The sequence below is a fragment of the Apodemus sylvaticus genome, chromosome 9 (genome assembly GCF_947179515.1).
Source record: "Apodemus sylvaticus chromosome 9, mApoSyl1.1, whole genome shotgun sequence".
In the NCBI taxonomy this organism is placed as follows: Eukaryota; Metazoa; Chordata; class Mammalia; order Rodentia; family Muridae; genus Apodemus; species Apodemus sylvaticus.
Window position 1 is genome coordinate 26,108,691 of NC_067480.1, and position 27,607 is coordinate 26,136,297.

Sequence of the window (27,607 nt, forward strand, 5' to 3'; positions counted from 1 at the left end):
GGATGGAACCTCTGAACCTGTGACCCAGCTCCAATTAAATGTTGTCCTTTATAAGAGTTGCCTTGGTCATGGTGTCTGTTCACAGCAGTGAAACCCTAAGACAGCCCTGGTTCAGTTCCCAGCATCCACATCAGGCAGCCCACAACTGCCTGTAATTCCAGCTCCAGGGGATCCAACACCCACTTCTGGACTTCACAAATAATTGCATCCATGTTCACACACCTTAAAATAAAATAAAATAAAATAAAATAAAATAAAATAAAATAAAATAAACTATTCACTGCAGCAAGGTCACATTTGAATACATTTGAAATTTGCATGTGAGGGGCTGGATCGTCAAGAGCATTGGCTACGTCCAAAGGACCTGCTTTGATTCCCAGCACCCACAAGGAGGTTCCCAAACCATCCATAACTCCAGTTCCATAGGAACTAACACACTCTTCTGGTTTCTGTGGATACCAGGCACATAAGTGCTACACAGACAAGCTTGAAGGCAAATAATTAAAATAATTAAATAAAAAGTAACTTAAAAATAATCATTATTATAATAAGCAAAGAGTTGCTGTAGTATATGGAAACCAAACTAGAAGCTCAGAGTCCCAGCCCCCCTTACCCTGGGCAGCACTCCAGAGGCAGTGGACCTGGCGGTCACCTCTGGAAACCACTGTCCATGACTCTGCTCCTGTGGGTGTCAGTGGTCACAGCCTCCACTTGCAGCTCCAACCCCTGGGGCACAAGGGCAGAGGTTGCTGGAGGCTGAGGTGCCCTGTGTGGCTCTCATCCCAGGACTCCTTAGGTTAACATCCCAGCAGGAATTCAGGTACTGAAAGCTCCTGCCATCAGCTTCTTGAAAGCACAGGGCGCCTCCTTTTCATGCCCACACAAACTCTCCCAGCTGTTGTCCATCATGTGCAGTGATACGGAGTGGCCTCTTCGCTCACTCAACAGAATCGTAGAACAATTTTAAGCATCTAGAGCCAAATTACACAACATGGCTGGATGCTCTGGAAGGGCATGGTTGTCAGACACAGTCTGGAAAGCTGGACTATGCTTCAGGACATCATTCTGTCAGGTAAAAGCTAAAGCAGACAGAATTAACCTCAACCTCTGCTGTAGCACATCCGTTACTCTCTTTATATGTGCATTTCCACAAGGCTGAAAATAAGTCTCTTAATCCCTCAAAGCCATAATAATATTTTAAAAATCTCTGCGAGGCTGGTACAAGGATGGGCACACCCATCTCTTCAAAAGAGGCAAATAGAGTCTATCACGTCTCTAACACCAAAATGCTTTGAGACACATTAGAATTTATATGAGAAGAAGAAAGGAAAAGTGGGTGGGGGGATACCCAGGGGAGGCTCACCCAATCGGAAGAGAAGGAAGGATGGGGGGAAAGATCGTGGGAGGGGGTGATCAAGAGGAGGGCAGTGAGCGGGATATAAAGTGAGTAAGTAAAATTAAATTAAAAGGGAAGGAAAGGAAAGGAAAGGAAAGGAAAGGAAAGGAAAGGAAAAGGAAAAGGAAAGGAAAGGGAAAAGGGAAAGGGAAAAGAAAAGGAAAAGGAAAAGGAAAGGAAAGGAAAGGAAAATGGTGTCAGAAAGACGAGCCAAAAGGAAATCCAGAAAAATTATGAACAGAAGTGGAGAGAGAATGAGATAACCCTGGACCCCTGCAGCCTACCCAGCACTGACCCGCTTACAGTGACCCAGGTTCAGGCCAAGTCTAGATGAAATGTCAGGTAAAACACAGAGGTGGGCAGTAAATGGCTATTGAGGGCAAAAGATAGGTCAGACTGATTCAGCTCTAGACCTGCAACATTCCAACTCCCCACATCACAGAGATGCTAATCAGTCAGTCTGCCCAGTAGGCCCTGGTGATGGAAGCAGATAAGAACCCAGCCAAAAAACTATGTCAGGTGAATGCTTGTCTCAAATATTTCCAAACTTCTTTGTTCTTGGTCCATGTTTCAAAAAACGCCTGTCACTATTCATATTCACCAAAAGGTAGAAACAATTCAAGTGTGTCTGCTGGGAACTAAAGTTTCCAGAAAGAAAAAAGAAAAAGCCACGTTGTTAAAACTTCTTTGAGGATGAATGACTGATTAGAAATCCCATGACTGTGGAGAGTAGGAATGTTGCAGCTCTGAAGACCAAGTTTTCATTGTATATTGTTAGAGGTTAGTAGCCATTTATTGCCTACCTTTGTATTAGACCTGGCATTTTTGTATGTTTTGGGAGATACACAAAGAGACTCCTAGCTTCCACCAGCCCAAAGCTAAAAATGCTACCAACCAAGATAGTGCCTGAAGTCTATAGCAGAGATTTTCCTGCCTCGCTATAGCCTGCCCACCTGATAGTCCCACCAATGTGGTTTTTTTCTTAAATACCTTGATTTATGGTTTTCTTCGTTCTTTCATTATTAAAAGCCTTTAGCAACTATGTCAGAATGTGACATTCGGAGAACTGAACTTGTATCCCCAGGTCATTCTGAGATCCACTCTCTTCAAGTTGCCAGCTATGTCTATCTCAATACCACCGACAGGTGAATGAACAAAATGTGGTATACCCACACAATGGAATATTACTCTGTCATGAGAAGGGAGTGTACTGTAGTAGATGCTACATCATGTTTAAGTAAAAGAAGCCAGTCTTTTATTGGCAAAGACCACATACAGATTTTTTTGAGGGGGGCGGGGAGACTCATGGAACCCAGCCTGGCTGACCTAGAAATCTCTATATAGTCGAAGATAACCAAGAACTAATCCTCTGCCTCTACTTCTCCAGAGCTGGGATCACAGGTGTGCAACCTCAGTTTTATGGAGTGCTGGGAAGTGAACCCAGGGCTTTATGCGTGCTAGGCAAATGCTTTACCAGCTGAACCCCAGCAGAAGGGAATCTATAGAGACAGAAAGCAGCCATCGGTTGCCAGGGTCTGTGAGGAGGGAAAAGGAGTGATTGCTTAACAAGCACTATAGTTCCTTTACAAACATTAAAAATGGTTTAAAATGGGCTGGAGAGGTGGCTCAGCGGGTAAGAGCACCGACTGCTCTTCCAAAGGTCCTGAGTTCAAATCCCAGCAACCACATGGTGGCTCACAACCATCCGTAATGAGATCTGACGCCCTCTTCTGGTGTCTCTGAGGACAGCTACAGTGTACTTACATATAATAAATAAATAAATCTAAAAAAAAATGGTTTAAAAAAAAAACTTAGGTAGGGATGATATCTGTATGACCTTGTAAATGTACTTAATTCTATAGTTAAAGATGATTAAAATGGGAAAACATCTTATGTAGCTTGTATGCATTCTATACACACAAATGACAGCTGGGTAGAGTATGCTAGTTTTCTGGTGTGTGTGTGTGTGTGTGTGTGTGTGTGTCCGTCCTTGCCCCTGTGCAAGGCCTGCCTGTGGTCTCCAGCCTCTCTGTCTCCAGCCTCTCTCAGCTGCTGGTGACACCTCTTACCACACATCTGAGTCTGCAGGCATCGGTTACAGTATCTTTGAGCACTGCTGCCCAGAAACTGGTTTTTACCAGTTTCTGTTTGGCCACAAGCTCCTTGTTCTCAGTTTGCAGAGAGCTGAGTGGAGAAGGGGGGCAAAGAGACTTACCTGGACGTGAGCTCTCCGAGGAAGCTGGGAAGAACAAGGCAGACAGGAATGGTAAGTCCCTGGGGGCTGTACAACTTCAAGCCCCAGGGTTCAAAGGCAGGACAGTCCCCGACCCAGCCTGGTAGGCACAGCTCTCACTCAATAGCAGAATTGCTGAATTCCTCTGGATCACACAGTCCCTTAATGCCCAGTTTCACTGCTCCTGCTGTGGGTTTCTCCTCTTTCTCAAAAGGATTTCTTAAAAAGTGGACTCACTTAGAAGCGAACAGAAGCCACATAACCAGAATTTTCCAGTCACCTATGGTGGAGGCGCAGGCTTAAGGCTTAAGTCCTCTCAAGAAGCAGAGGCAGTGAGAACCTCTCTCAAAATACACTTAAAATCTTAATAGAGATAGACAGAGGGAGAGAGAGAGAGAAAGAGAACTCCCAGCCATAGAGCACAAAGGCCACAGGGATGCACTGTTACAGCTGTCCCTCTCTCTCTTAATCTGTGGGACACTGGTCTCAGGATCCCTGGTGGGGGTGTTCCCAATCTCAGTGTCTTCAGCAGATGGAACTAGATTTGCATATGACCCCCATACCTTTTCCTGGACTCTGAGCCATCCCTACTTTATTCACAATGCCTTAGGGATAGTGGACTGTGTTGTTTAAGGAATAAGCAAGGTGAATAGCCTACACATGTCCAATTCAGAAACATTTTGTTACTGTTTCTTGTTTTTGAGACAGGATCTCTTAATGTAGCTCTGGCTGACCTTAAACTAGAAACTATTTATTTTTACTGAAGAACTATTTATTTTTACTTTTTTGAAGATACAATAGTATTGAAGATCAAAGATATGGAGAATCAACTGTTATACTCATTTATTTATTATTTATGTTTACTGTACCATGAAACTTTACCCTGTTTTTAGATCATAGAAAGGAAAAGGAAAGAAAAAAATATTTGATTTGGAAACACCAGGACAGTCAAGGCTATATAGTGAGACTGTGGTTAAAAAGAAAGAAAGGAAAAAAAAAAAGAAAATGTCAAGAAATATATATGCCACATTAACCAGATATCCAAATCAGACCCAAGCAAAATTGGGCAACTCTTTACTTATTTATAAATAGGGACAGGCATGAAGTCTCTCATGGCCAGGCTAACACAGCCCCATCAAGAGAAAAAACCCAGCAAGCACAGCTGGAAATAGATACCAAAAGGAAAATGGGAATTCAATTCCTTCTGTTTTGATTAGAGTAAGGATGCTGATTATACGCACACACACACACACACACACACACACACACACACACACGGAAACAGGCTCTTGTGGCTGGAAAGATGGTTAAGGGCACAGACTATTATTTTTCTGTTTTGTTTTTTGAGAGAAGGAAGGTCTCTCTCTACAGCCCTGGATGGCCTGGAACCTGATATGTAGACCAGGCTAGCCTCAAATTCACGGAGATCTGCCTATCTCTGCCTCCATAACGCTGGGGCTGAAGGTATGCACCACATGTGCATACATACATACATACATACATACATACATACATACAGGCATAATAGTCATAAAATAAAAATTAAAAAGTCCTTAAAAGGAAACCATTTCTTTAGAATTCTTAGTAGCAGTAATTTTGTATAAAAAAGTGACCCCCTAATTCTCCGGTTACATGTTAGGGAATGGAAGGAAGGAACTGGAAGTCTAAGATATAAATTAACTTTTTTCTAGTCCTTGATATACCAGAGTTTATAGCAATCCTATTACGAGTGTACACCAACATAATGTAATTGAATTGTTTTTTAAGACAGGGTCTCATGTACCCCCAGTCTGGCCTTAAACTTTCTATGTAGTCGATAACCTTGAACTTCTGAACTTCCTGTCTCTAATTTGCAATGCTGAATTACAGGCACAAGCCTTGTCTGGTTTATTTGGTATTAAAGATCAAAGGCAGGGCTTTTGCACTCTACCAACTAAGCCCCAATTTAAAACACAAAACCAAAACCAGATACCATGCATCACACTGCTTCCTAACCCTACTTCAGCCTTCCAAGGTGGCTCATGCCCCCTCACTGAACCCAAATAAAGGAAGCTTTACAGAGAGTTCATCAGGCAGCCACTGATCTTTCTGAAATTTGAATATTAAACTGATGTCATTCTTTTTTTTTTTTTAAACCTAGCAAGGCAATTTACTTTTACAAAGGGGTCTGGCTGTCACTCCTGTCTGTCAGCCTCCGCTGTGGGATGTACACCCGCTTGCCCTCAGTGGTTCTCACGGAGCATGCGTCTCTGTCTGCTTTTCCCGCTGCCTCCAACAAAACTGCCGAAGCGGACAAATGGAGCCATGCCACACTCCACGTGGGCATCAGTAGGCACCTCGGGCTTACTTTGTCGTCCATCTGCCAGTCATTGAGGGATGGTGCACCCAACACTTACCCTGACACGGTGAGCTTCACTTTGATATGGTATGACACCAGGATGCCCATGACGGTCCGGTCAATGCCCTCCTTGATGCTACCCAATCAAAAAGGGGAAAGTTATAAGAGCAGAGGCAGTATGGGAACCTTCCCCCTCTCCTCCCAGGGCGATCATTCTGAAGATGGAGAACTCCACAGATTGCCCTCTTAAACCTTCATCCACTAGTGGGACTGGGGGATGGGTTTTCTGCATCTTTCCCTAGGGTGCTCACACAGGGCACAGCATCTGTCTTCCTCGGAGGTCAGCCTCTGGCCTAGATCACTCTCCTGTCTCCTGCCACCATTTAGAGGCTGCTGAGTCCTTAAGTTCTGAAGCCTGAGAATTCAGTCCATCCAGGTTCCAACTTCAGCAAACAGTCTTTGAAACGTCTTTGCCATATCTTACCCAGCTATGCCCTGAGGCCTGTAAGCACCAACCTTGCCAACTCTAAACCCATGCAGGAGGTCCTTCTCTTCTCTGACCTTAACACCTCCAGCTGTAAAACCTTCCTGGACACAGCCAGGTAGCACTGAACCTCAGTCTCCTGAGCTTTGCTCATAAGAAAGGCACAGAGACACTTTTCTATAACTTTATCACAGAGTTGTAGTTGTTCCAGAAGGCACTCAAAAGCTCTATGTGACTGGCAGCCAGCATGGCACCTGACACCAAGGAAAAAAGCCCATGTGACCAAAGAGAGTGATATGTGACCAAACAAACGGAGTGAAGGATTAACTCCAGGCTCCATGAACGTGGTCACGTTTGGGATTCCCACCCTCAATCAAGTTCCTTAATGGACATTTTGCCACTGATTATTATATCCCATAACCCAACATGGAAGACTTAAGTATCCTATGATGTCTCACAACAGGAATTATAGGTTGGAAGGTGACTATGAAATCTATAAGCAATTGTGAACCATAACAAAATCTCAGTGGAGAGCCCTGAAGGCAGGAGGCTGAGGGAAGTTATGTTGGCAGTCTTGGACTCTGTGGCCAGGGCAGGCAGGGGAAACTGAGTCCAGTCTGAGGGTTTCTTCCAGATCATGTACTCTAAGACTACAGCACTCCCCAAAGGGTATCATCATCTGGTGGAAGGTAAGAGACAGGACCTGGGGCCACACTCTTCCTGGGATTGGCCAGCAAACTTGTGCTATGTGAAAGACCCAAACACAGGAAACAGAACATGTCTGAGACTTCAAGGGCTCCCTCCACCATTTTCCTGAGCAGGAGAGTCAGGGTAGAGTGGACTTGCTCAACAATTCTTTGTAGAAGGGTGTGCTGTTGGCACCAGTTCATAAGCTCCTTTAAATTGATGTAGGGCATCAATTTTCATTCCCTGGAATTTCATGAACTTTAGAATCTAACATAGACAGTTGGCAAATTATCCTCAGAAAATCCCTCGATTCTAACCTTCGTTTTGCCAAATATTCACTGTCCCCACTACTAGCTTCACAGAATGTAAGCTACAGGTCTGTCTGGGGGTCAGGACACTCCCCCTCCTCTTTCATTGGGCATCACCTCTGAGGGGAGCCTACTGGGGCCAGGAGGGAGTCCCCAGAACATTTTATGGGATAGGGCAGTATGTAGACCCCAAGCCTGGGTCTTGGCTCCTGCCTCACACTGTCAGTGTTTTGTAGCTTACAATCTCGCAGTAAATGAGGCCTAGAAGGACAGCTGGCTTCACTGTAGAGATTTTTCCCCTAGAGCCTTTGCCTAAATCCATCCAGCAGTTCTCAAAAACAGAATAGGCAAGTCAGCTCTTCTTTTCAACAAAATCTGGTGCAGATCAGTAGCCAGTGGGTATTCTGATCTTTCCATGTGGAAATGAATGAATGAATGAATGAATGAATGAAAATAGCCAAACACAACTCAGTTCATGTGTTCAGGCACCACACTTTACATACATTGTTCCAATTAGTCTTCATCACTGGCACATGACATTAGAACTTCTGATTACTCCCACCTTACAGACCAGAAAACTAAGGTTCTCAGAGAGCTCAAGGAACTTGGCCACGGCCACCCAGAGGGCAGGCAGTGACACTGTGGTTGGTGTAAGGCTACACTCAGAGCCAACCCAGGCAACCACAACATCATCCACGCCACAGTGGAAGTGGGAACATCGCTGATATACCCGCCTGTGAGCCTCTGGGGAGGCCCAGTGCCAGCCCGGCACCGATGACCCATTCACAGAGCACCCGGGACTCACATGGTGCTGGAGGCCAGGTTTGTGTCCTCATGTTTGATCTTCCCATCCAATGCGATGCCTCTTCTTTCTCTGTTGTTAGCCAGCAGGGGCACTAGCACCAGTGTCTTGGTCAAAGTGCTGTTTGGCTGCACTTTTTCTCTTGAAGAAGAACCATTGAGAGTTTTAAGGCTGTTACAGACACAACTAATACCTCGTCCCAGCCACCATTAACCTCAAGATCCTACCTGCTGTGAGCATTTTTAGAGTCAAAGTTCCCTTACCAAAGGGACATGTTAGTAGTCCTGAGCCTGGAAGCCACATTTCAGGGCTGGAGAGATGGCTCAGTTGGCAAAACACATGCCATGTATTCCTGAGGGAAGCCCTGTGCCACCATGTTCAGTGTGTCTGTAAACCAGCACTGGAGAACTGGAAGATAGATCCCAGGAGCTCATAGGCTGGCCAGTCTCACTCAGTCATTGAGATACAAATTCAGTGAGAGATTTTGTCTCAAAATAGTAAGGTGTAGAGATGGCTCAGGAGTTGAGAGTTCTTGACTCTCTTGCAGAGGACCAGAATTCAGTTCCCTGCACCCATGTGTCAAATCACAGCCACCTATAACCTTAGTTTCAGGAGATCCAATGCCTCTTCCTGGCCTCCAGAGGCAAGAGGCACAAACAGGAGACACACACACACCACATGTAACACATAACACACAAACAATACACAGCACACACACAAGGTTGGGACATTTCCTCAAGCCTCTTAACCTGTTCTGAATTACTAAAACCTCTGAAATATTCTGTAGGGTTAAATAAGACCAATAGTAAGCAGTGGTGGTATATAACCATAATCCCAGGATTCAGAAGATTGAGACAGGAAGATCATAAGTTCTAGACCAGCCTGGACTAAATAGTGAAAGTCTGTCTTATAAAATCAAAACTAGACAGGACCAGAAGCAAAATGAAACACATGAAAAAACTAAGCAAGTGTAGTGGCATTAGCCTTTAATCCCAGCACTTGAGAGGCAGAGACAGGAGAATCTGTGTGTTCAAGGCCATTCTGGTCTACACAGCAAGCTCCAGGAGAGTCACAGTGAGACCCTGTCTCAAAAACACAAAACAAACAAGATCAGCTAGCCCAAATGTCCAAACCACTTTCCTGCAGAGACTTCCTGAACCCCACTGTGGGCAGTGTCAGCAAAAAAAGCTCACGCAGAACCACTGTAGCCTAAACTGCCTGTGCTATGAAGGGGTGGTGTGTGACGGTGGGTCTGTAACCACGTGTAATCCAGAACAGTCTGATCAGTCTGCTTTTTGTTCAAAGAGGCATGTCTCTTTCTTTCTCTCCCTCTGTAACTCTCTCTCTTTCTTTTTCTTTCTTTCTTTCTTTCTTTCTTTCTTTCTTTCTTTCTTTCTTTCTTTGTTTGTTTGTTTCTTTCTTTCTCTTTCTTTCTCTCTCTCTTTCCTTCCTTCTTTCCTTCTTTCTTTCTTTCCTTCTTTCTTTCTTTCCTTCCTTATTTCCTTCCTTTCCTTTCCTCCCTCCCTCTCCCTCTTCCCCCTCTTCCCTCCCTCCCCCTCCCTCTCTCTCTGTTTTTCTCTCTCTCCCTCTTTTCTCTTCTCTTCTTTCTGTTTTTTGAAACAGGGTTTCTCTGTGCAGCCCTGGCTGTCCTTGAACTCACTCTGTAGACCAGGCTGGCCTCGAACTCACAGAGACTTGCCTGCCTCTGCTGGGATTAAAGGCATTCAATCAACTTCATTGCCCAGTTTAGCTCCTCTCTTTCTTTACTGGGCCTTCTTCAGAGGGCTGTGGGTTTCCCTAGGAGTGAAAGACAGAAGGAACCCTGCACTGAGGGGCAATTCTAGTACTTGGCTAGAGATACAGCATTCCTGGGGTTCCAGAGTGCACTCTGGGCTGGACAACTCATTCTGCAGCACACATCCTAGCAACCGGGCCTGGCCTGAGGGCAGAAGGTGGGGTGTGGCCTGACAAGGCTGGCCTGGAGCCAGCATCAGGACCACTTCCTGAATGAGTTCCCAGACATCTGGAAATGTGAACTGCCTCCCACGGGAAGGACTTCCCTGTTTGCACACACACACACACACACACACCAGGAGTTTAAAGCAACTTCAGCTTCTCCTGCCTCTCGTGAGTACAGGAAACTCTTTGCAGAGTTTTGCCTGAGCTAGGGGTGGCCACATCCTACCACCTGGGTTGTGGCTGACTGGCTCTCTCTCTCCAGCTTGACTCTAGCAGAAGGGGGCCCTTGGGCTAACCTGGACTGTAGTAGAGTTTGCAGAAGTCAGGCCCCACAGCTGTGCCCAGGGCCATTAGGATCTCACACTGCATGGTCAGCAGCAGCTTACAACTGATGTTTGACCCGGTCTGAGGAAGCCTGCCCACCAGAGACCCAGAAGCTGGATGTGTCTGGAACAGTGGCTTTGGGCTCTAGCAACCTTCTGAGAGACTAGAACTGAGACCAATGTGAGAGTTAATAGTAATGGGACTGTCTTGAGACGTGCCTTGGAGATGAGAGAAGCACATCTCAGGATGTGTCTGTGAGAACATTTCCAGAGAAGATTAGCCCAGAGGGGAAGCTGACCCTGGATATGAGAGCCACCATCACAGAGGCTAGAAGCCCAGCCATCATCAAAGGGGGAGCGGGGGTATCCTGCTAATGCCTGCATTCCGTTTCCTGAGCTGTTGTGCTCTGCTACGTCCACCTTGCTGTGATCAATAGAAACTGTGAATGGAAACAGGTATTCCCCATGACGGTTTGTTTTCTCAGATATGTGAAAAAGCTAACATGATCTGGCGCCATTTCTAGACTCCTCTGGCCTCCAGGGAAATCCTAGAATGGTTTTGAATGAGAAACAGAAAATGGGATAGATACACACACACACACACACACTCATCTGGCATAGTCTTTCTGCAAATTCTACAACAGTAAAGACTATCATCCTAGCCCAAGGGCCCCCTTCCATGACAGTCAAGCTGGGGAGAGAGAAAGAAACACACACACACACACACACACACACACACACACACACACATTACAGCCCTTGCCTGGGCTAATAGCTCATTTAGTCATCTTCTGGGGGCAGAAAGAGCATCTCATTCCTGTCAACACATTCTAAGGATACATAGAGTCCCTGTTGTTCCCATAGTGACATTACTCTCTAGAGTTCTCCCCTCTGGTCACTTGTTTATAAAGACTGATCTCCCAGTCTAAGAGATGGGCCCAGGCAAAACAAACACACAGCCTAGCCTGCCTCACATTATAGCCCTTGATGTGAGAAAAGGGGAAGAAAGCATGGCCTGGCAGGGCATTCTAGTTTCCTCTTCACAAGAGGAAGTTGACAAGTGGGCTGCCGCCCAGGAAGTGGAAAGGCAACCGCCACTTACTGTGTTTCCTCTGAGGCCACAGGCTTGACGTAATAATCACTTGAGTAGAGAACCACATTGGCTATTTGTTCCACTGCAAAGGGAAGACAGGAGTGGGGTGGTCAGCACAGCCCCTCGTGCCTTCCAGGAGACACACGGGACCGTTTGAATCTGGCTTTCTCAGCTATTGGCTTAAAGCTACAATTTTTCAAGGTCTGGTCTCAGGCCATATCTGTACACCAGTGACTTGCTCTGTGTTACCAAAACACTGGGCTCTGAGATTTGGCTCCAGGAACCCCCCTCCTCTCCTCCAAGCCCATAATCTCTTAAAATCAAGCTTGAGGGTTAAAAAAAACAATTTAAAGTAACTATCACAGTACCCAACTTATAGAAAACTATTAATATTATCCGCCGGGCAGTGGTGGTGCACACCTTTAATCCTGGCACTTGGGAGGCAGAGGCAGGCAGATTTCTTTGGGTTTTTGTTTGTTTGTTTGTTTGTTTGTTTTTTGTTTTTCAAGACAGGGTTTCTCTGTGGGCAGGCAGATTTCTAAGTTTAAGGCTAGCCTGGTCTACAGAGTGAGTTCCAGGACAGCCAGGGCTACACAGAGAAACCCTGTCTCAAAAAACAAAACAAAACAAAATATATTATTATCCAATAGACTTTGAGAAATATTTTTTCATTTTGAAACAGGTTTTCCTGTGTAACCCAGGCTGGCCTAGAACTCACAATTCTGCCTCAGGCTCCCAAGTGCTAGCGTTACGAGTATGCATCACCACACTTTGCTGAGATGCAATTTTAAATACAGGTACGCAATGATACATGGTCAATTTTGCAGCTGTTTCTGAAAGTTTGCTTTTCAAACTTTCAATTCTGAAATTCTCAAATTTCAAAACTGAAATTTCAATCCCAGAGTGACATTGTTTTTAAAATTTGCATCACTGGAGAGGGTCACAAACATGTCAAGGACCTGTTGGGGGAGCAGAGGACAACTTGTGGGAAAGTCATTCTCTCCTTCTACCATGTGAGTTCCAGAGATCAAACTCACGGCACCAGGCTGGGAAGCTGGCACTTTTTGCCAGCTTATCCAACTAGCCCAAGTGGACATTCATTGTGAAGAAGAGGGCTCTCTGGGGAAATGAGGGGGTTGTGGGGACAGTACCCTCATGAGTGGAATGTGTAGCTTTAACAAGGAGGTTCCAGGAGATTGTTGAAGCATGAGTTCTCAACAGACAACTCTGTTAGCACCTTGATCTTGAGCTGTCCTATGTGTTGTTAGCTGGCTATAATGGCACACACCTGCAAATACCAGTACTAGGGAGGTCACAGTAGGAGCAGCACAAGTTTGAGACCCACATCTCAGTGTCTGTGAGCCACCTAGTTTATGGTGTTTTTGCTATAGCAGCCTTAAGGGTCAGATAGACTCTACTACACAGACCAAAGAAGACATTGGCATTATATACAAAATGCTGAATAACTCAGTCCTACAGAGAACTAAGCCAACATAAAACAAGGCTGAATTAATATTCACATTATCAAAAAGGAAAAAATAGATTCTCTAATATATACAGATACAATATACATGTCCATCTTCGGTGGACGTACAGGGAAGTGGAACATGTGTCTTACACTGTGTCAGCCCATTTTCTGTTGTTAAAGCTGAATAATACACAGGATTACTTATGAAGAATGGTGGTTTAATTAGCCCCTGGCTCTGGAAGCTGGAACTCCTAAGCGGTGCTGGCCTCTGATAAGGGCCTTCCTGTTTGATCATAATAGCCAAGGACCTCAAATAGCAGAGGCAAGGCAGGTATGCTAATTTAAGTCTCTTTACTTCATGCAAAGCCACTAATGTCATTACAGGCCCTTCCTCAGAACCTCATCTGACCCTAGCCACTGCCCAAAGTCTTACCAGTAAATATCATTAACATGTGAATATGAAGATCAAGTCTGAAACACTTGGGCTTACAATGGGCACATTCAAACCACAGCAGATGACTGGGCTATACAACCATCTGGTTGGCATGAGACAAACCCTATTTTGTGTACACACATGTATGTGCATATGTATACATTGAAGATTGAACTCAGAACTTGGCCTATGCCCAGCAAACAAGCTACAAACTGAGGAGCAACATTTCTAGCTTCTTTTTTTTTTTTTTTTTTTTGAGGCAGGGTTTCTCTGTGTAGCCCTGGCTGTCCTGGAACTCACTCTATAGACCAGGCTAGCCTCGAACTCAGAAATCCACCTGCCTCTGCCTCCCAGAGTTCTGGGATTACAGGTGCCACCACCGCCCAGCTCATCTCTAACTTTTTTAAACTGGGATTTCATGTAGTCTATTCTAGCATGTTGTTGTGACTGGCCTTGAACTCCTGATCCTTTTGCTTGGCCAGCCCAGTTATAAAGACTAATGTAACATTGAAACTCCCATATCCACGAGTATGTGGATATAGGAATTTCACAGAGTAAGTATGACTGCTTACTCTGATGTTGTAAGTCTACCTTAGCTAGACCATCAAATGTTTTAGATGAAAGTTGAAGTCTGAATTTACTCACCCAGATCAATCCACTTTGCTTTTTGCTTCTTCTGTTGTTTTGTTCACAGAGGACCTACACATTTTGTTTTTTGTTCTATACTTTTAATGTCTTGAGAGAAAAGCTAGGTAGGTTACTGGGACTGGCATCAAACTTACAAGCCTCCTGTGTCCAGAGTGCATGGGTTACAGGTATGTGCCACAATGGGCTGAGGGAATACACAGAACAGTAAGGTGGGGCACTGCACTGCAGCACGTAACAAGAGTTGATCTTTGATGGACGCTCATTCAAGGTAAGACAAGGCACATCTCTATTTGTGAAGCACCTCTTTGTGGGACCTGTACTTAGGGCCTATAGGCCTGAGAAGGCAGACAACGAGCCAACTTGGGATTCAAGGTTGGCACGTCTGGAGTCCATGGATTAACTCCAGTGTTTTCAAATCCAGTGCCTTGCTCATTCACTTGGTCAACAAAACCTATCAATTTCCAAAAAAGGGAAGTGGGGCTGGAGAATGGTTCAGTGGTTAAGGTTTAAGTCCCCAAACCCACAGGGCAGCTAACCACCACCTGTAACTCCAGTTCTAGGGAATCTGATGCCCTCTTCTGGCCTCCATGGGCTCTGCGTGTACTTGGTAAACAGGCATACACACAAGCAAACACCCATACACGTTAGATAATTAAGCAAGCAAACAAAAACAAAAGGGGGGAGCTTCTCCCTGCATTCCCCAAGTGAGACCTGGCTCAGAGGGATGTCTCTGGAAAGGCATGATCTTGGGAAGACAGGAAGGCCATCAACTAGAGACAAACTTCCAAGACAAAAGGCAATGGCGGTGAATGCAATGACTTGTTTTGAGATAGGGTCTCCCATTCATTGCCCAGGCTGACTTCAACACAGACATATAGCCAAGGACAACCTTAAACTTCTGATCTTCCTATCTCTGACCCCCAAGTGCTCAAATTCTGTGCACACATCATTTAGCTTATGTGGTGCTGGGGATTGAACCTAGAGCCTCCTGTAAGCTCTACCAAGGTATGCACATGACCCAAACATAGTAACTTCTAATGTCCTTCTCTTTGTTAAGATCCTGCTATAGGGCTGGAGAGATGGCTCAGTGGTTAAGAGTACTACTGACTGCTCTTCCAGAGGTCCTGAGTTCAAATCCCAGCAACCACATGGTGGCTCACAACCATCTGTAATGAAGTCTGATGCCTTCTTCTGGTGTGTCAGAAGATAGCTACAGTGTACTTACATATAATAAATAAATCTTTAAAAAAAATAAAGATCCTGCTATCAGCCAAGCAGTGGTGGCACATACCTTTACCTCAGCATTTGGGAGACAGGGACAGGCAGATCTTTGAGTTTAAGGCCAGCCTAATTTATAGAGTGAGCTCCAGGACAGCCAGGAGTACATAGAAAAACTCTGTCTCAAATTAAAAAATCCTGTTATCAATGATAAAAGCAACAGGAAGATCCAAGGACACAGGTGGGATTGGGGGCTTATTAGGCCGGAGTGGGCTCTAGGAAATAGCATGAGGCTGAGGAATTCTAGAAAGCCCTGCTTTCCAGTGTAGAGATGAAGGCCCCACCTGATACTTTAATCTTCTTCACAACCTTCTCGGTGTTATTGGTCACAGTCACGGTCACAGGGATGGGTTCCCCATGGAAATATATCTGAAAAGTGGGAGGGAAGCCAATGAGAAGAATGCAGCATAGCAGACGGCATCTGTGAGCTGAGGGATCCCTAGACCAAGATTTTTCTTAGTCCCTTTCCAATAGATAAGGCTGAATAACCCCAGTGCTAGAAAAATCTAAAATGATAACAACATTTTCTCTACAGGAGGCTATGAACATGTTCAGCCTCGTGCAGAAAGAAGGCCGAAGAGGTTGAGGGGTGTCATGGTCAGCTTTAATTGTCAACTGGACGTAACCAAGAGTCACCTGGAAGAGAGTCTTGCGAAGGATCATCTACCTCAGGTTAGTCTGTGTGCATGCCTGTGGGGAGTTGTCCTGATTGTTAACAGATGTGGCCTGAGCCAGCACCACTGTGAGTGGTGCCATTCCCTATGCAGGGGGCTCTTGGAAGCTCCTGCTGTGACTTCATTGTTTGGGAGTGGGATGTGTGAAATGAACTGAAAGCACTAGGAGAGTGACTTACCCAGCAACACCCTGTGCCATCCAGGCCCACACATGTGTACACAGCACCTGAGACTCTAGTTAACCTGTGCATCGTTGACTGTGGACCATAAGAGCCTTGTAAGAGTCTACTCCATGACTCTCCTCATTGATGACATCACTCTTAACATGGCTGCCCCATGAGTTTTCTATGAGTTAATCTGAATTTTCCAAGAAAATGAGCAACTTAAAGTAGTACAGTGGGCAATGCTGCCTCAGAGAATGATGGCCCAGGAGTGGCCAAGGTGTCTGGAAAGGGATGTATACTTTTAATCTCTCCAGCCCCCAGACTATGCGGAGAGCCAACAAGTGCAATGTAAAGCCATGGTGACTTATGGTGACTAGCTCCAAATTGATGGAAATAAGCTGGTAATTCGCAAACACCTATGCTTTCACTATGGTGGACCCAAGGCGACTTGTGTGCATCTACAGAGTGAGGGGGCGGACCCAAGGCGACTTGTGTGCATCTACAGAGTAAGGGGGCTGTGGTCTAAACCCCATGGGGATGAGGATTACCTCTTTGCTGAGGGAGACTGAGAGGTTCAGGGGCTTGTCAGACATGAAGAACTGCCAGGAGGCTTCAGCACAGGGCTGGGGACCCATCTCGGGTGGGGCATGCTGCACTTTCCGGATCAGCAGCCGTACGGAGCTCCTGACGAGAAAAGGCCCAGGGTTCATGGTTGGTGGCCACCCCAACCCCAAATGCTTCAAATTGCCCTGTCTCTATGATTCCAGGTGTTTGAATGCTGAACCAGCAATGCCCGTAGTGTCCACTGCATCCTATCAGACTCTGGTTAGTCTCCTTGAAGGAGAGTCTGTCATGGTTTCAGATGCCTTGTGTGACCGGACTTTAGAACTCCATGTAACTGTAGCATACGGTCACTGTCATAAGCATCAAAATCACATAGCTTTGGAATAGAGTGCTTGTCAGGTCATGGTACATGTGATGGGTCAGATCCACAGCAAAACACGCAGCACGGGGAGATATGGAGCCATGCATGAGGAGAAGGTGGGAAGGGTTGGGATGGGTAGAGACTTGGGACTGAAAGTGAGTTATCAAATGAAAAGAAGACACAGCTAAGGGGCTTGGAGGTGCTGGGAGGATATGAGGGAGCGAGAGGAAAGAGAAGTGGGGGTGTATATCATCCATGTGTGGTATATAAGTATGAAATGCTCAAAGAACTTTTAAAAGTGAGCACCTCTGGTGGGTGGAAGAATGCTTATTGGTGACAGAGATCCTGTTTGGAATGACACAAAAGCTTTGAAATAGATTCTGATGATGGTGAAACATTGTGAATATATTTAGTGTTATGGAGTCATGTATTTCAAAGTGGTTAGAATCATGGACTTCATGGTGTTTTTTTTTTTTTTTTTTTTTTTTTTTAATAAACATGGGATCTTATTCCCAAGCATTCCAGTGTTTGGGAAGCCGAGGCAGAAGGAACACCCATGAGTTCTAGGGCAGCATTGACTACAGAGAGAGAATGTTTTGAAATAAAATAGAATAAAATAAAATGAAATGAAATAAAAACTAAGAAGAGAAAATAAATAGGAAGAAAATTAAAGGACCTGGAAAGTTTGGGGGCCTGTGGGTCCCTGAGGTTACTAATGCAGTCATTCCCTTTTATGTTCCCTTCCCCTTATTAGTAGTCATTGCCCCCCACCCCCATGGCAGATAGTTCAGGCCTTATCTGCCCTGATCTGGGAGATTTCATGACACCAGCCACCAGGAACCAACTCGAAGAGTCTGTTCCACCAGGACAAAGTGGGAGCATTTCTTACCCCCACCTCTACAGCACCCAATCCTCCCCAGGTCCCTCAAGGGTGCTCTTACTTCTTGGGGATCTTGTCCTCCTCAGGATCTGTGATGTCTGTGGCAAAAGCTTTAACCTCAAAGTCAACCCCACAGCTCTATTGGAGACAAGAGAACAGACAAGGCAGTGATCAGCACCTCCCTAACAGAACAGAGGTCACACTATGTCCCTAGCTTTTCTCCTGAACTCTGTCTTTCTTGGGGTTGTCCCATGAAGACTAGCGGTGAAGTATACTGCTAATCCAATGTTGTTATCTGTATTCTAGTTAGGGTTACTATTGATGAGATGAAACACCATGGCCAAAAAAAGCAAGCTAGGAAGGAAAGTGTTTACTTGACTTATACTTCTATATCACTGTTACTCACCAAAGGAAGTCAGGACAGGAACTTTCACAGGGCAGGAACCTGGAGGCAGGAGCTGATGCAGAGGCCATGGAGGAGTGCTGCTTACTGGCTTGCTCCCCATGGCTTGCTTAGTCTGCTTTCTTATAGAATCTAGACCACCAGCCCAAGGATGGTACCACCCACAAAGGGCTGAATCTTCCTCTATCAGTCACTAATTAAGAAAATAGCCCAGAAATTGTAGAGCATGCCTTTAATTCAGCACTCAGGAGACAAGGCAGAGGCAGAGGCAGAGGCAGAGGCAGGTGGAGGCCAGCCTGGTCTACAGAGTAAGTTTCAGGACAGCCAGGGCTATAGAGAGAAACCCTGATTTGAAAAACAAAAACAAAAGAAAAGTTCTGCAGGCTCATCTGCAGCCTGATCTTAAGGAGGCATTTTCTTAATTGAGGCCCCCTCCTGTCAGATGATTCTTGCCTGTGTCAAGTTGACACAAATCAGCCAGGACAAGGAGTAAGCGTGGGGACAAAGTGCCACTGCAGAAGGACAGCCTGCTGACATGCCTCCTGCGGTGTGCCTGGCAGGCCCATGCCTCCTTTGACTTTGTTCACAAATGTGCAACCTGCCCCTGCACACTTCTGACTTAATGCTGCACACAGAACTAGGGACACAGGTGTTTGTGGCACTGGGAGCGGTAACTACGGATGTCCCTGCGGGTTGTAAATGCTCGGACCTTAGTGGCTCCCCCAAAGCCAACCCTGGCTGGACAGCAATGGTTCACAATGGTTGGATTTTTCCTCTTGATGAGGTGAAACGGTAAGAGGACCTCGTTTTCAAAGTGAAAGAGAACTTGTAAGCCTTTATGAATGGAGTAAATGCATCTACCGTGATCTCCAGCCCTTAGGAGGATTACATGAGACCAGCACATCCTGGTCTCTACCGAGAGAAAAAAATAACAAGGGTGTCTCTTGTGTCCCAATGCTACACATCAATGGTGACAGCTGAGCACCAGACCTAACGGTTCTGAGACTTGAACACAGAGCCTCTCAGGTTGCAGATATCACAGGTACAATATAAACAAAATGTCCGCAGGTGGCCTGCTCTGTCACCCACCAATCCCACCTAGCTGTCCCACCCTGTGCTGGTCTCTGAACAAGTCACACACTTCTATAAGCCTCTCTGGGCTCTGGGTTCCCCTAGGCTGAAGCATTCACTCTCTTTACAGCTGTGTAAAACTGAATAATAACATAATAATTCATCATGTACTTTAAATTTTCTGCCTATATATTATATTCTGTTAACCTATATGTTATATAATGTTAAGATATTTTACTGGGTAACCATTATACAGTGGTGAAGTATATTAGTATGTATTATAATATTATTTTTTATTAATATAACATCAAATAAACTGTAATATTATAGAAGATTATAACATGTAACTTGTGGATACATAAACATATAAATACATATATATCTAATAATCTCCTATGTGTTCCTCAAGCCTCTAGCGGCAATCAAGTCCCCAGCTCAAGGATACGGGAGGTTCCCAGCCCAGAAGCCTTCCTACTGACTTAATATCCTCTCTCCTCTAACAATAGAGGGGATAAGAGGGGCTCTAGCCTGCACAGGGCTGTAAAACTCTAGAAATGTTGTCTAAGAACCAGGATTCAGGGCGTCCTTGAAAGAGTACTGATGGGTCTGACAAGGCTCAGTTGTGTTTTCTTAGTTCCTGGTCCCCTTATCTCGAGTGACCCCTTTTTCCCTGATCTCATTTGTCCTCAGCTTCCCTGGACCATGGCATTCAAATGTTTAGAAGTGGTATGTAGAGTGTGGCCTAGAAATTACACACGTGTGTATGTGAAACCCCTGTCATGGCATTGGCCTTTGCTGTGTGTGACCAGCATGCAATGTAATGCAACGTATTGGGAACGATGCATGGTCCCATTCTATTTAGTTCAATTCTCTTCTACGTCCTTCCATTCCATCCCAGTTTTTAAAATGCCTCTTCTGATCTATGAACCACCAGTGGGTGATGATACCACACTGATGTCAGTCACTGCCCACAGACCTGCCGTGACAATCCTGGGACCCAGGCAAGCTGGCACCACTCTCCTCTGGTCTTCATTTCTTCCTCTGTGCCTGGACTTCCTGGTCCATCTTGGTCACATCTTCCTTTCCTTTAGATCCATTCCTGACTCTTTGTAACCCTGAGTCAGAGCCTGCAGTTCAACCCCTCCACTGGCTCCCATGTCACTCAAACCCAAGTTGTCAAGGCCTGGCTGCCCTAAGCCTTCCCTCCACCCCGACCTCAGCTCGCACCCTTTGCCCCTTCACCCCTCATTTAGCATGTAGCAGAGAAGAGCTTAAAGCATGTTCCCTCCACTGCAAGTACTAGGGCCTCTCTCCCTGGAGAGTCTGGCCTTCCCCCTTTTCTTAGAATAAAGACTCTGACTTTAAATGTCATCTGTTGTTCCTCCCTTACACAAGCCTGAGGCTTTCCATAATGCCTGTGGCCATATCTAATGAGTCCTACAGTTCTGTGTTCTTGTCACTGCTTGTGGCTTTCTGTTAACGTGTGAGAGCCAGGGGGTTCAATCTTGTTCACAAGGATGTTCATGGTTGGAGAGTCTTTATGCTGGGCCCTAGGAGCATATTGAAATTTTCAATGATAAAAAGCTACTTTAAATGTCTATTGAAAGCTTAGCATGGTGGCTCATGACCGTCACCCCAGCTCTTGGGAGGCAGAGGCAAGAAGATCAGGATTTCGAGGTCAGTTTTAGCCTCACACAGCCTGCCTCAAAACAATCAAAAGCCTATTGAATGAGGACAGTCTGAGGCATTTCCTCTTTAACTTACCTTTCCTACGTCTTGTGGAGCTGGCTGCAACATCACTGAACAGGGTAGGTAGTCAGGAAACTGGAAAGACACACATACGACCATTTCATTTAGGGGAGTTATTCTATGTGTAGTATGAAACCACCATACAAGATGACACAAAAATACAGAATTCTCCCATTCTGCTGACACCCAGCTCAATGCTGATTTATTTCCAGAAACCTCCAGCATGTACAGAGACACACAAATGAGGTTGTACCCAGGGCGTGTCCATCACCTGGGCCCGGGTGTGTCCACTGGGACCGAAGGTGTATGATTATCTGGTTCACGCACCTCACTGACCTTTATCCTACTCAGACAGGCCTCTGACCATTTTTACACACAATGTACTACAGTTTCTCTCTACAGTGCTTAAGGTTTCTACAATGCACATCACATAGCCATTCCCCCTTGCTGGATACCTACATGGTGTCTAATTGTTTTGCCATTATAAATAATGCAACAGTAAATATACATCTTCAAACCCTTTAGTCCAGTTTTAGCCAATTAATGCTAAGTGAACTATCAGGACAAAATCAAATGTGTGTGTGTGTGTGTGTGTGTGTGTGTGTGTGTGTTTGTGAGGGGTGGGGTGGTGGGGTAGGAGCAGGATCTTTGCTGCTTAGTTTATGCTAGCCTTGAACTTTCAATTCTCCTGCCTCTGTTTCTATATTGCTGAGATTTGTGACTGAAAAAATCACATTTACAAAGATTTATTAATTTATAAATATCCTGTGTATGAGTGTTTTGCCTGCATGTATATATGTGCACTGCATGTGTGCCTGGTGTTCATGGAGGCCCACAGAGAGTGACAGATCCTCCAAAACTGGACTTACAGATAGATGTAAGCTGCCATTCAGATGCTACAAACTGCATCTTGGTTCTCTGTAAGAGCAGCTAGCAGCTAACCTCTGAGCCATTTCCCCAGCCCTCTGTTGTTGCTTTGAAAAAAAATCTTTCTGTACAGGAGACCAAATTTGGGCATGCCACACAAATGCTCCAGTACCAAGCTACACCTCCAGCACTTAAGGACCCCATTTCTAGCCAGTCATGTTGGCCCATGGCTTTAAGAGGCACAGGAGAGCTGGAGAGATGGCTCAGTGGTTAAGAGTACTGACTGCTTTTCCAGAGGTCCTGAGTTCAAATCCCAGCAATCACATGGTGGCTCACAACCATCTGTAATGAGATTTGATGCCCTCTTCCGGTGTGTCTGGAGATAGCTACAGTGTATTTAGATATAATAATAAATACATCTTTAAAAAAAAGGAGGCAGAGGCAGGAGAATCTGAGTTTGAAGCTAGTTTGGTCTACACAGCAAGCTTCAGGACAGCCAGAAAAAAATCCATTTGTAACATTTTTTTGTTTTTATTTTTTATTTTGGGGGCAAGGGTTGAGATAGTGTAGCTCTGGCTTCCTAGAACCAATTATGTAGACCAGGCTAGCCTTGAACTCACAGAGATCATCCTGCTCCTGCCTTCTGAATGCTGGAAATAAAGCCATGTACCAACATACCTGGACTCTAAAGGTTTTTGATAAGCATTTGCAAAGAAATTTTACCACTTCAGGCTCTCTGCATAGGTTCACACACCTTCTTATACATTTTTTGTGGAGACAGGGTTTCTCTGTATAGTCCTGGCTATCCTGGATCAGGTTCTGCAAACCAAGTGGCCTTGAGATATACCTGTCTCTAGCTCCCAAGTGCTTAGATTAAAGGCATGCACCACCATACCTAACAAAATAATTTTTTAAAAAGAAATTCTATATAACAATTGTGGTGTAATAGGATACCATAAAAGCTCATTTCAATGTATGCTTTGTTATGGTTAAATCCTTTCATACTGCTCCAGAATAGTCACAAGCATTTGTCTCCAGAACCTTCCCATCATTCCAAAGAGAAACTCTATCCATGGAACCTGAAATCCCTGTTCTCCTCCCCAGCCGGCCAGTAGACTTGGTCTCCTCTCTGTCTAAATAGGGCTCTACCCATTGCTTCATGGAAGTGGGACTGTATGATACTGTTTTTCCTTTTTTTAAAATAAAATAATTTATTTATTTATTATGTGAGTACACTGTAGCTGTCTGTTTTCAGATATATCAGAAGAGGGCGTCAGATCTCATTACGGATGGTTGTGAGTCACCATGTGGTTGGTGGGATTTGAACTCAGAATCTTCCAAGGAACAGTCAGTTCTCTTAACCACTGAGCCATCTCTCTAGCCCCCTGTTTTTCCTTTTGTCTGTATGTCTGTCTTGTTTCACATGGCATGGTTTTGGGGTTTATCCATGTTCTGACTTGACAGTGTTTCTTGACTTTTTGTTTTATCAAAACAGAGTTTCTCTGTGTAGTCCTGGCTGTCCTGGAACTCACTCTAGACTAGGCTAGTCTCGAACTCACAGAGATCTGCCCACCCCAGCCTTCTGAGTGCTGAGATTAAAGGCATGCACCACCACCACCCACCTACTTCTTGATTTTTTAAGGCTGAACCACATCACTTTGAAGGATCATGTGTCAGTAAGATAGTATTGCCCACATAAAGAGCCAGAGGCTCCCCCGGGGCTTGGGTTTCACTGGGTGACCTATGGCTCTCAGGAGAAGTGAGAGGACAAAGTAAAGCCCTGATCCAATGCCCAGGAGCATGTAGGGGTAGGGGCCAAGGGGTAAAAGATGGCACTCGATCTACCAAGACCTCTTGTCCCATAGCAGACTCTTGCTTTCTTGGAGCTCCGCGGGGCCATCTGAGGGTCACATCTACCAGTTTCTTTTTATAGTGAGTGAGAGAAGACAGAACATACTCATCTAATTAGGTGGTCAGATGAAGGAAAATATCCAAAGGGCAGGTTGAAATGGTGCCTTCTGAGGCAGGGAGGCTATTTCCAAAGACTTAAAAACAGACAATCGCAGACCATGCCATCTAGAATTTCTTTCAAGGGTGCAATTTACAGGCCAACAGATGTGGGCTTCTGCCCCCTCTCCTCTTTGCCCTGTTCCTATCATAAGATACCATGGGTGAAGGAGGCAAGCCAGGGTGGGAGGTGAGGGGGGGCAAGCAGGGTAAGGAAAGCTCACCGTGAGCAGAAATGGGTATGTGTTGTCTCCCAATTTCTTGAGCAGGCTCTCCTGGAGTTGGGTGAGGGCACTCAGGGCCCCAACAGGAGGGTATACCTGGACCCGAGAAAAATACAGGTCCCTGCGGAAGGTCAGGCCAATCACATCAATGTCCTCTTGCCCATAGCGGAAGGCGCAGGTCAGGGTGACATACACTGGGGAAGGAGAGGTGACAGGTTAGTCTTGGTCCACTGCACAGGCCCATCTACCTCAGCCACTTCCACTGGGCAGAGTTAGTAACAGTGTGACCACACCATGCTGTCTGCCCCAGGGCGCCAGGCTCTGCTGCCCTGAAGGAATGGGTGGGGGAGGGGTGTGTGCTGGGGGGAGAGTAATACTATGCAGCTGGTTGGCACATTTTGGGAGGACCAGCACATTCCTAGGGTTAGAGTTCATTATCCAAAACAGGATTCTCACAGATTGGGAGCCATCTCCTTGGCAACCATATTATTTTACTAGGGTGGTAGAAATCTATGGACAGGGTTGGCAAGATTGAGTAAAGGCACTGCTTCTAAGCCTGACAATGAAAATTCGATTTCCAGGATCCATATGGTAGCAGGAGGGACCCAACTCTCCACACGTTGCCCCTCTACCCCAACCTCCACATGTGAACCTTAGTACTTGTGTACCCACCCACATGCATATGTACGTATGCAGAGACACACGGACATACATATGTAACACACGGACATACATACGTACTCCACAAATAAAAATGTAATAAATTAAAAAATGTGTGGACAGGCATGCACAGTCCACCTGGCCTTACTGTCTTCTCCCCCCTCCCTCCTCCTGGTCCACCAGCTTAGCCGTCTGGACTTGGCTGTCTGAAATGGTGCTAACTTGCTTGCTTGGGTTATGGAGGGTAGGATGTCTGGAGAGACAGTGTTGGAAGCAAAACAGACATGTGCCTGAGCCATCTGGAGGCTGAGGGAACAGCCAAAGGCCTGGGCCAGGCAGGGAGGCAAAATCAAACGTGAGATGTTTTCTTTATATAGTCTCTGTGCATTGCTCAGAGGCATACTAAGCAGCCTCTAATAGCCACTTCCCAAAATCCTGTGTGATTAAAGGGAGCCAGTGCCCAGTGTATGAAAGTTCACTCCAAGTCTCTTTGAAGACAGGAAATGTGCAGTCCTCCATCGTAAGGCTTGTTGAAAGTGGTACCTTGAATCTCTTAACTCTGGCTAAGCATCCTTCTGGGTCAGTTCCAAGGCCAGCTGCCTCTGAACCTCAGACGCACTCGACACTCTTACACCCTTCCTCACAGGTGAGGACTTGAGGAAGCTGCCCATGGAGGGCCTGGACTTCTGCCTGCACCCACCAAGCTGCGGTTTTCCCTGAGAGCTGAATCCCTGTGTGGTAAAAGCCTGCACGGGTTGGATTCCAGCCAGAGAGTGCTAGAGCCTCCAGGAAGGTGGGGAAACAGAGAGCATTTTTCTGTCTTTCCTGCCTCGCTCCCCTCTCACCCAGACCCTGCTACCAGCCCACACCTGACATGCTCCAGTGGGTACATCCAGGGTTTAGAACAATGCCTTGCGGTTGCCGGGAGCAACCACTCCGAAGGCATATTTAGAATGGAACTGAGTCAGCGACATCATCAGAAGCAAAGCTCGAATCTGTTCTAATTCAGTTTTTGCAACTGTCATTAGAAACAAATGGCTTGCCACACACAACAACTGCCAGAGATCCCAAGGGCACGGTGATGCTGTGGCACAGAACTTTGCAAGGAAGCACAAAAACACACTCTGGGTTTTATTCCCTCGCCTCTAGACAAGCACATGTTCCCACTACCCACAGTTAACCTTCTCTGCCCAGAGGATGAGCAAAGGGCTTAACTCACCTTTCTTCCCCTTCACGAGCTCAGGATCCACCAACACAACACCATCTAAAATGCAAGAGAGAAAGCCAGTTAGGAAAACTAGACATCTGACTTTAGGACTTCTGGCATCGCCTGTTTTTAGTTTGGAGGTGGGAGGCTGACACAGGGTATCATGTACCCCAGTCTAGCCCCGGGCTTGCTCTGTAGCTGAGGATAACCATAAATAAGTAATCCTCCCACCTCCAGGCCTGATTTACCAACCAGCTCGCTTTTTAAGACTAATATTTGTTTGAGAGGTTGGGGAGATGGTTCAGCAGTTTACAGAACTAGTTACTCTTGCCTAGGACCTGAGTTTGGGTTCCTAGCACCCATGTGGCATACGCATCTGTCTGTAGCTCCAGCTTCAGGGGATCTGACAGCTCTTCTGTCCTCTGATGGCTCCTGCATGCATATTATGCACATACATGCTCTCAGGCCCACATACTTACACATGAAATAATAAGGACAATCATTTTTAAAATGTGGTTCTGGGGATCAAATTCTGGTTATCAATCTTGGCAGCAAGCATCCTAACCCACCGAGGACAGTTTTATCATCAGCGTTTAAGACTCCCAATCTCCCCCCATACGTCTTTTACTCTTTTAAACAGTTGCTAATGAAACGCTTAGCAAGCCAGAGAAAGCTGCAGAGCTAGTGCAGAGGGCTCCAGCAGCCTCCATCCGGCTGCCTCTCATGGGTTGGATGAGGTCATGGTAAGTACACAAAGGGTGTGCACGGCTCTGTGTTGCTTTACCAGAGGTGGAGGTCTGTGTGAGTACCACAGTCCTGATGTGGAATTGTTCTGGCACCATAAAGGTCTCCTTTGGGCTATATCGGGGCACCCATCTCTGTTCCCGCCATCCTCAGCCCCTGGCAAGCACTGTCTGTGGACTTTTGTCAATCTTGAGACTGTTATGTAAGTGCAATTATGAAGATTATTCTTTTTACCCAGCATGCTACAGGTATCAACAGCTCACAATTCTTACATTACCCACTCTCTCTCTGGAGAGGTAGCTCAGGCTACCCTCAGATTCTCATTCCTCCTGCCTCAGCTCCCAAGCGCTGGGATCACAGGCATGCACTAACTACCAGCTACTTGTTCTTTTTTATGATTGCATAGTAGTCCACGATATGGATATACCACGGTTTGTTTAACGTCACTGGTCTACTCAAGAGAGACTTTAGTCTTTTCAGTTTGGGCTGCTGTAAGAAACCGCATCCAAAGAAGCTTCTGTGTACAGTTTTCACTTCTCAATAAATACTCAGGGGTGCTATTCTTGGTTCATATGGAAAGGA

The 27,607-nt window shown here is 45.7% G+C and overlaps 1 protein-coding gene across 1 annotated transcript in view; it reads right to left on the reverse strand.

Moving 5' to 3' along the window:
* Positions 1-27,607, reverse strand: part of Sag (S-antigen visual arrestin) — a 36,846-nt gene that overhangs the window by 4,071 nt on the left and 5,168 nt on the right. Inside the window, exons 3-12 of the mRNA XM_052192642.1 lie at positions 26,294-26,338; positions 24,415-24,608; positions 21,332-21,391; positions 18,155-18,231; positions 16,837-16,972; positions 15,735-15,819; positions 11,633-11,705; positions 8,252-8,389; positions 6,026-6,103; positions 3,612-3,635 (exon numbers count right to left, since the gene is read on the reverse strand). Of these exons, the coding sequence (XP_052048602.1) occupies positions 3,612-3,635; positions 6,026-6,103; positions 8,252-8,389; positions 11,633-11,705; positions 15,735-15,819; positions 16,837-16,972; positions 18,155-18,231; positions 21,332-21,391; positions 24,415-24,608; positions 26,294-26,338 (910 nt within the window). The remainder of the gene's footprint in view (positions 1-3,611; positions 3,636-6,025; positions 6,104-8,251; positions 8,390-11,632; positions 11,706-15,734; positions 15,820-16,836; positions 16,973-18,154; positions 18,232-21,331; positions 21,392-24,414; positions 24,609-26,293; positions 26,339-27,607) is intronic.